Raw genomic sequence first — 9506 nt, 5'->3', positions numbered from 1 at the left:
ATGCACCAAGCTTTCCAGTCTATGAATATATCCACTTAACCACTGAAGTGATTTCTTTGCAGTCAAAATACTTACACAAGCTAAAAAGGATAATACTAACAACAAAATCAATTCAGTCAACTCAAAATGTAATTAATAAAGACAGTTACTTTCTAAATGTAATGCCCACATTTGGGATGAGTAAAATACCTTGATTCGTTACATACTGAGTTGACTGAACATTTCAGTTAAAAATCAACAAGTTATTCATATCACTGATGAATTTAATTTCTGTGAATCAAAGTTACAAATATAAAAATTTCATATACATCACAAATCCTGATTGCTTGAAGAAACCATACTGAGCAGCACGTATTGGAGGAAATACACCCATGTGTGTGAGGAATTTTTTTCATCTTCGCCTTGGTGATGGTGACCTGTAAAACAACATGACAGACAGGTTACATTACAGCCTATACATGCCCTGAATGACCTACCATTCACCAATGTCCAAAATGAGGAAAGACAATCCCTTCAAAGCCCTGAATGTTGCATTCTGTTTATAGGCAGATTTATGTATGTCTGCAGGTAATGGTTGCTAACAGATCAATCAGGGTGTCTACATTTGTTGTATTACAAAAACCCACGACAACTGTTGACAACATTAACATAGAACTGGGACGGGTGACAACAACATTCTTAAAGGAAGAAACAGAATGGTAAGATCTGAAAGAGTAAAAATGTGTATGAAAACATGAAAGTGATAAAAACAATCCCCACCTTGAAATGGATCTATTCTTGTGTTTGCGACTGGACCTCTTACCACCACGCTCATACTCATCACCATGCCTGTCTTTGTGAGACCTGCGACTGTCACGACTATCTCTCCGCCGACTGTCATGGTCACTCTCGGATGAGACAGACCTAGATCTCCTCCGCTTCTTTGATTTCAATTTATGACCATCATCTGTACTCCTTCGTGATTTCTCATACTTGTAGTTCTCATACTTATCCCGTGAGTGATCCCTTCGCTTTTCTTTTCTGTCACGATCTCGGCTTCTGTCTCGTCTTCTACTTCGTTCTTTGGACCTACTCCTGTAACGCTCCCTATCCCTGCTACGACTCCTATACCTATCTCTACTATCACTGCGCCTGTCTCGACCCCGCTCCCTAGAATCCCTATCCTCACTGTAACCCCTCCCCCTGCTTCTGCTTCTATTCCCTCTATAGCTCTCAATTTCGTTGTCACGATCTTCACTATAATCTCGTTTGTGTTTGTTATAATCTTTATGCTTAGTTTTGCTGGATTTCTCCTTTGTTCTACTTTTCTCAACTTTTGAGTCTTTGGAATCCCTAGTATTGGTTTTCTGAGACCGTTTATTATTTTTCCCTCCATGTGACCGGGACTTTTTCATTTTAGAATCCTCAGAAGATGTTTCTGAAGAGGATTCTGATCCACTGCTAGAGTCTGAACTACTAGAAGAGTCACTTGAAGAGTCCTCACTGGTACTTGCAGTATCACTTTCTTGATTCATCTTTTTAGATTTATCCTGATTGCTAATACCAGCCTCTCTTATTTTGGAACTCTTAACCTTGCTCTTTCTCTCCTGCTTATGTTGAACACTAGGCTCCCCTTCACCATCACTATTCCTTACATCTAACCCAGGAATGGCTTCATATTTGGTCTGGAACGGATACAAATGTTTTTCTGATATGGGATTTTTAAGAAATTCAGGTGTCTCAAGATCATCTTTCTTCATTTTATCTGAAAAGGAAATAAACACACTACATTCAACATGTATTTAAAATAAAGACAACATTATTTCAACCTTGTTTCCTGGGAATGAATATTCTTCAGAAAATTGGTCAATGTAAAATTCCTTTTAAACTTAGAAAGGTTAAAAAGTTGAAGCATGTGAAATTTTTGTCTTCTCAGGAAAGGAAATGTAAGTAACTTCAAAGCCTACTTACTTCGGCTATGCTCTTTGACATCTTCCTCCTCTTCTTCCTCCTCATCCTCAGTAAAGATGTTGCTGTGCTGCTTAGCAAACTGCTCCTTCTTGCGACGAATACTAGCCTCCAGGTCCTCATCAGAGTCCTCCGAGTTGTTTTCTTCCTCGTTTTCACTGCCTGACCCATAACCAAGACCTGAAACAATCTCCCTCATGTTAATAATCAAACAAGATTAGTTTAAACATTGGATAGCACAAAACGGAGGTATTGGCTGTGCTGCAACAGTGCACAACAGCTATTGCAACTAATAAGGGACTTCAAACTTCCAACTATGAATGAATGCTAGGCTATCATAATGACTGTGTCCTGCCTCTCCCTGTTAACCACACTTTAAAATATAGTTGAAATTGCTTATGTCATTTACTGTCTATTGTTTGCTTTTATTGAACAAAATTGTCAATTTAATTATCAATGAGACATTAGATTTAAAAACTCAGCTAATAGTTCAACAAGCAAATTCAGAAAATTTAATGATGATGACACCCTACTGTCTTAAAAGACTGGCACACTTTGAGGAATTTATCATGTGCAACAGACATGTGTTACACGTTCTACTCAACCAGTATGGGAAGTAGCCAACTGCAGTTTAGTGTGTGAATTCATCAAAGACCTGGACCGCCATGTAACAAGGTACTTCTAGTGCCATGTTTTGGGCAATCCCTGGCTCATACAGTCATCAAAGCACATGAATATATTTGGTATCAATGCTATGAACTGTCCCCAAGTATGGACACTGGAGGAAGTTTTTCCGGAGTTTGTTAAGCAAAGGAACTGCTATAGGCAAGTATGGACAGCTGATTCCATGACATTCCTAGGATGGTTAATGCATGGCAACCATGAAGCAACGAAATGGAAATACTTACCAAGTGCAGAAATAGAGGCCAAAGCAGAGGACTTGGCTAGCTGCTTTGCCGGAGCTTTGATAAATTATACAACATGATTAGTGAGGTAAGAAACACTTGGAGTTGGCAGACAACTGCAAAATTATCTGCTCTTCCTGACCTTGAACTTCCAGGCCAACAAGACTGCAAGAGAAGCTAGGCAGTAAAATTGCTCATGTGTCAAACATAACATTGAAAATACAATGCATTTACCTTCTTACCCTTGTATGGAGTTCTTGATAATCATATAGTCTTCTAATAAATTTACTTGGTTTTGTCCATATAGAAATATGTATGTTTCCATACTTCAGAAAAGTGCTGGATGATAATATGGGGCATCGATGTATTTTGAACCAGTTGAAGAATCAAACTGTCTATATCATTTTTCTTATCACAGAATTTACATTATCTTTCTGTGTAATAGTTCAAAAGTGAAATAGTAAAATTTGGGTAACAGACAAAGAAATTGCATTCCAAATATAAACCTTTCATAAAGGTGAGGCTTAACTTCTCCACCAAAGGATGCTATTCTACCTGTACTCCCAAAAGGTGATGAAAACTTCAACTGGATTTACATACAATGAAGTTAAATCACAAATTGTGTCCGGTTGACTATTACTAGCCAGGCCATTTCTATCCAAATAGTTCCCATACAAAACGGTATGAAGAAGATATATAAATCAGTAATTTATTGCAAAAATCAAAGCACAAGTAGTAGTTTCCTTCATGATAGTCCAAGAAAACGTTTGCACAGTATTTATAAATCTTTCTTTCTTTAAGACATAATACAATTCATAAAACATTTTACATAAAAACAGGAATATTTGAAATAGTAGAATGACTTTGTTCAAATTGACAGAAAACAAGGAATAACTATTATGAGCCATTATGAAAACATTTTTATGGACAGACAAGTTTTCTTTCCACATGAAATGTCTGTGATAAAATGTCCCTGGCAAATGAACCAAGCATAGCAGGTAATAAAGTTGTTTGCACTGGTTACTAATCATAGAAACACTTTGTGCTAAAGATAAGATACCTTTAGCTGCATTATTCCTAGCTTTGTAAAACACTTCTTTTGCAACTGATTCTGTCTCCTGTGATGTCACTTCCAGCAATATCTCCGTCATCCATTTCTTCACTTTCAGTAGCTAAAACACAGAAAAATATACAATATCTGAATGTCATTTAATCCACAACACTAACAAATACCTACAATCTGTAAACTGTGAAAGTGAGATAACTAAATTTTGTCTTACCAATCCAACATGTGCTACTTACCAATTCCATCTTTTTCTCCTCCTCTGTCTTCTCTTCTTCAGGAGAAGGTGTGCGCTCCTTCTGAACTGGGGATCTCTTTGGTGATGGGGAAGCTGAAAGTCGACTTGGTTTTTTCTCATCCTCTTCTTCATCATCTGAGTCCTTTTTAAATACATAACAGTCGTGATTCACAAGTGAGAGTTGGTTGCTTTGCACACCCACTGTATGTCAGCAACTTAGGTTAATGTCAAAGGAAAATCAAAGTTTTATTGAAACATATAATCTGTCATATCAAGGACAGCTATCAAAACATATTTGGGATAAAAACCAAACCCAGTATATCATATTATCGCTACAAGACACAACTGAGATAATTAAATTCCCTGCATTAGACTATAACAGCATAAGTTTGCTCTCAATAACAAAGACTAAAAAAACTGCATACTTGATGCATGCAATGTGACACCATCACCTGCTCAGACTTTATGAATAAAAAAAAATGGTAAACATACAAATCTACTCTTCTTTGGAACAACAGGTTGTCCCCCACTCTCTCGCATGACTTCCTCTGCTGCTTCTTTTTCAGCATCCTCTTTCTCCTTTTGTGCAACTGCCATCTCTTGGGCCTTCTTCTCTTTCTCCATCTTCTTCTGCTTCTCTCTTTCCATCTTTTCTAGACCTTCACGAATCCATGCCGGCAAGGATTTGCGCTTCATTGCATCTAAACACAGATACACACCAATAATTTTGAAAAACTAAACATTCAAGACAAAGTGACACTTTCTAAACCAAAAAATGTCCATTCTTGACGCATTCTGAATAGTTCAATAAAAATTAGTGGCCTAATTAAAGAATATGAACATAAAAGTCTTGTATAAGAGGTATGGATATGAAGATAATGATATAATGAGCCATATTATTCATGGGTCTTGTATGTTTCAATTACCAATGCCAGTTTCCTCTTCAACATCTGGATGTGGTGAGTGGAAACGATCTCTGCGCTGGTATGATCGGTTGTTTCCAGAATGCTCAGTTGGATTTGCCCAGTAATCATTAAAACCTCCTTGGGGAGGTACATTTGGTGGCTGTATATAGCAAACAAGTTTTTCATTAATACCACATACACAAAACATCAGGCAAGTGAGTCATGAAGACAGTAACAACCTATCCAGTCACATGGCTAGCTGGTGTGCAGATGAGGGAAAGGCCCATTTGGGATGAGCTATTATTAAACTGTTCTTTAGAACATAGGACTGATGTGCACACTATACTTCTCAATAAAGTGAATAAAGTGAAGATAAGCAATGACTAGGAGTCAGGATAAGGGGAAAAAGTCATGAATACCACATATACCACACAAAACAAAAAAAAGGCATGGAACTGTTTTCACTGATTATTAAATATTTACTGAAATATTGTATCTCAAGTTTTACATTTGTTTCAGGAAATAATCTTGTCAAAATACATTTTAGCACTACGGGTATTAATGTTTTCACACTGACAAATTGTGTATACATACAATCTTACCTGATTGTAATAATTAAATTGATCTCCGCCATGGTTATAATCAAAGCTCTCTTGATATCCCCCATGACTGTAGTCAAATCCTTCCACATTCTGCAACAATGACTGACCTCAGTAAACATCCAAATTACTCTGACAACTTTTCCAATAAAAATGTAACTGAATTAAGCAAACTGAACAGCAAAAGAAATGAAACTTTTTTTCATCAAGTTTTTAAACAGAAGAGAAAAACACGAACACTTAATTTTATGAGATTTCTTTTTTTTTCAAAAAATTGTGTTTCTCTTGCTGTTCAGTATACTAAGTTGATCAAGGACATCTAAAAATATTTATCAGATATTCCACACACAAAAAGAAGAGCAAATACTATAACCTGATGACATGCTGGATACCCTGCAAAACTCAACACCAAGTCAAGAAACCCACAACAAGGGAAAAAACTTGTAATAAATTGTAACATGGTTTCAGTTTTCAAACTACACCAAGGCAATGTCCTGAAAACACATACCAAACTTGGTTTCCCTATCCAGAACAGTTTTCGAGAAAATGTGTCCCCATCATCACGGATAGACAGAAAAGACACAACTCAAAAAATTGTGCCAGGCATAATGAAAACAGTATTGAACATGTTAAATAAAATATACTGTAAATACAATTCAGATAAATAGATTACACTTGCATCTTGACAGCATACTTAATTGTCAACTTCCAAATGACCCAAACACATAATGACAATAAAACATGCTTTCAAAAACTAAACCTCAGTTGTCCTGAGAGCACTGTGTAAAGTGATTTCGAGCCCTGAACACCTAGTTTACATCTGTGGCAGCCAAAGAAAAAGACAATGCAAAAATCCAGAAAAAAGTATCATTATTTAAGACAAAACAAACACTGTCACCAGCCAATTAATAGTTATGTTAGATTCTACAAAAACAGGGACTTTTATTCCAAATCTCTTTTCGGTCCATGGTGGCATGAATAGAGAAAAACCTCCACATATTTTGTGTGTATATGGTATGAAAAGTAAACTGATTTGTTGTGCCAAAATACATTTCACTTTCAGTTGGGGGTATAGTCCGATTCCAGAGCTGTAGACAAGTTGCTATATATTAACTCATCACACTTCCGTACAAAATACCTATTTAACTCTAACAGGACATCATACAACAAAATAACATACCTTGTCTCCCCCTGCCATGCTCCACCCACCCTGTGTAGGACCCCAAGTATCTTCATTCCAACCCCAACCACTCTGGTTATGGTTGCCATTATTGGGTTGTTGATGTTGGTTTCCACGAAAATCTGTAAAATCGAGTTATATTTCATCAAGACATATTACTGGTTCATATATGTGATCAATGGCTTAATGGAGGCAATAGACATCGGAACCTTATGATTATTTGTTCTACATAATGAAGATATTGGAAACCTTGGATAATGATGAAACCTTCCTACTCCATTTCATTAACACACATTACTTACTTGAATCTCTATTGGAGCCATTTTCCTCATCAGATATATCCATGTCATTCTGACTGACACCTTCTGGGAATGACTGTGGTGGGGGCAGGGGTGGTGCTCCATGCATAAATGGCTGTGGTGGGAAGGGCTGTGAAGGTTGGGGTGGAGGAGGGGGTGCTGCATGCAGCGTGGGCACATGGCTGGGGTCCTCTCGCTGAGCTATCCATTGTTTGGCCAGGGCAGCCCAATCAACTGAAAATAACACGAAAATGATACTTTATTTCTCAATTAATATTGAAGAACACTCAGACATGGAACAAAAAGGGAACAATTCCTAGCACACTGCATGGACAGAGCATAACTAATTTGATTGTGTTTGTATGATCATGCACTAAATATACATTTCTTTACATCATTTCATGTTTCAACATTCAACGTCTTAGTTTACAGACACAATCATGATCTGTCTACAAGTTGAGATGAAGAAGATAAAAATGAAATAACTTGCCTTGATCATGAGGAACATTCTGAAAATTAGCTTGTTGTAATGGAGGCCAAGATGACTGCCACGGATTTGACCACATCTCGAACAATAAATTCCTCAAACTGAAATAAAAGATCATGTTTAGACTTACAGGAGATTTCAGTTGAGGACTGATTAAAGTGTCATACTAATTGGTTCTGCATTCGTTACAACCAATCAATCATTGAAAATTAGTGGCTAGCTCATGTATCACATTTTCCTGTTACATGTGCTAATGCACGAAAAAAGGAAAGAAAATATATGTACATCTTTGGCTTTTTTGGCAAACTGCACAAACTGCATTTGCTCATTTCACTTCTTTAGGATGATGTGTATGTTAGGAATATGAATTTCCTGGAGTCTTCAAGATAAATTCATTCATTACTTGAAACAAGCTTGTAGTGCTAATGAAATGTAAAATCAATGACACAGACAAAATCAACTTTGTGAAAAATATTGTTTTGAAGCAAGAGTTTTCAAATTGTTTGTGTTCGATCATGAGAATCCATAATCACTTGCTTGGTCATGCATACACTATTTCATTTGGTAGGGTGTTGGGTAAGAAGATTAACCCAAGTAAATCATTTTTATTACTTGAACTATGCCGCGTTCAGCTTCAAGTTCTAAGCTTGTAATTTGCAGTTACTTAAAAACCATACTGGCTTTTCCTATTCTCGCGGTACTTACAGGTATCGGCTGAAAAAATATTACAAACAGTCTTTTCGTATAATTGCTTGTTGTTTTTAAATTAAAAGACCCACCCCTCTAATAACCTGCACCTACAAACTGCTTGATCCATCAGGTGTATTATCGCTCTTGAGCTTGATTAAAAGTAAGGTAGTCTGCCGCTGACTTTCCGTGGAGTCTCCCATTCTCGCGACATAACAACGAAGTAACGTTATGAAGCGTAAGGAAGAGGAATCCTGTCGGATAGGGCGGGAAAAAGTTACGATATTTCCAAGTTGGTAAAAACCCATGAATATTCATTACATTGCAAAATTTTGATACTTCACAGATTTGAGCCATTTCCTAGTTACCAGTCACTGATGTAAACAACCGTTAAGTACCACGTATCAGCAATCATGGCACAAAATGTGTTCACCATGAGAGTAGGAGACGGCTCTACACTTAGTTTATTGCTTGCCAGCTAACTGTTCATTGCTGATTAAATAAAAGTTCGGCTTGCTAGATGCGTTCCTCTCAAAATACCGGACCTGTTCTACCTTGTTATTAAACAATCACTGCTGATGTCTTGATGAAAATTTCATACTGAAGTTGACTCCCAAATTTTAAGTCATGACTCCATCTAATGACACCAAGTCATGACGCCTGCAAAACAGCATGCAAATTCCAATATACATCTCGGACAACGTTGGCATTTGAACACCCCATGTTAGAATAATTTCACTAAAGTTTAAAAGTAATGCTAATGTAATGCTAATCCTCTTATGCGCTCAAAACAGCATAAGCTGGGGTAACATAATCATGAGTTATACACGTAGCCAATATTCCAATGATACACGGCAAAAAAAATCACAAATTAGTCGGATTCAAGCATACAACACAAAAAGAAGCTAGGCATTCTCCATGTACCTATGTTCAAATGATGTTTGCCCGGCATTGATGTTGTCTTTATCAAAACAATTCGGTGTGCATAGTATGTTTAACACTGCAGTAACATGGCGTCCGCGCACTGAAGTTTTCCCACAATTCCCTTTTGATACTGCTTTACATGCTACATCTCACATTGAGTCATCAACAGTTCAATCGGGTGAAGATATATGGCAACAATGTCATTCTGCTAGAAAGAAAACATATTAATTTATATGCTTCTATTATTCTAGTATCTTTGTTGCGGTTGTATA

At 36.9% G+C, this 9506-nt stretch overlaps 1 protein-coding gene across 2 annotated transcripts; it reads right to left on the bottom strand.

Annotated features, from left to right (window-relative positions):
* Nucleotides 1-245: 245 nt before the first annotated feature.
* On the bottom strand, nucleotides 246-9378 carry LOC137288100 (arginine/serine-rich protein PNISR-like). Of its 2 annotated transcripts, XM_067820478.1 has the most exons (13): nucleotides 9235-9378; nucleotides 7627-7724; nucleotides 7140-7370; nucleotides 6838-6959; nucleotides 5661-5750; nucleotides 5080-5218; nucleotides 4646-4854; nucleotides 4155-4295; nucleotides 3913-4024; nucleotides 2856-2909; nucleotides 1951-2127; nucleotides 760-1744; nucleotides 246-416 (listed from the first exon to the last, which is right to left on the bottom strand). In XM_067820478.1, the coding sequence occupies exons 2-13, from the start codon at nucleotides 7700-7702 to the stop codon at nucleotides 392-394; spliced, it is 2361 nt and encodes a 786-aa protein (XP_067676579.1). In that variant the 5' UTR covers nucleotides 7703-7724; nucleotides 9235-9378; the 3' UTR covers nucleotides 246-391. The 2 variants fall into 2 exon arrangements, with proteins under 2 accessions (XP_067676579.1, XP_067676578.1); XM_067820477.1 differs by having other exon boundaries at nucleotides 246-1744; nucleotides 9235-9354.
* Nucleotides 9379-9506: the final 128 nt, after the last annotated feature.

The sequence above is a fragment of the Haliotis asinina genome, chromosome 6, assembly GCF_037392515.1.
Source record: "Haliotis asinina isolate JCU_RB_2024 chromosome 6, JCU_Hal_asi_v2, whole genome shotgun sequence".
Lineage (NCBI taxonomy): Eukaryota > Metazoa > Mollusca > Gastropoda > Lepetellida > Haliotidae > Haliotis > Haliotis asinina.
The sequence above is the reverse complement of the archived record's forward strand: the minus strand, read 5'-3'. Positions and strand labels throughout refer to the sequence as shown.

Coding starts and splice junctions, on each gene's coding strand:
- LOC137288100 (XM_067820477.1), bottom strand. CDS start 7,702: ATGTGGTCAAATCCGTGGCAGTCATCTTGGCCTCCATTACAACAAGCT. Junction 7,371..7,626: donor GAATGTTCCTCATGATCAAG/GCAAGTTATTTC, acceptor TGTTATTTTCAG/TTGATTGGGCTGCCCTGGCC. Junction 4,025..4,154: donor AGGAGAAAAAGATGGAATTG/GTAAGTAGCACA, acceptor TCTGTGTTTTAG/CTACTGAAAGTGAAGAAATG.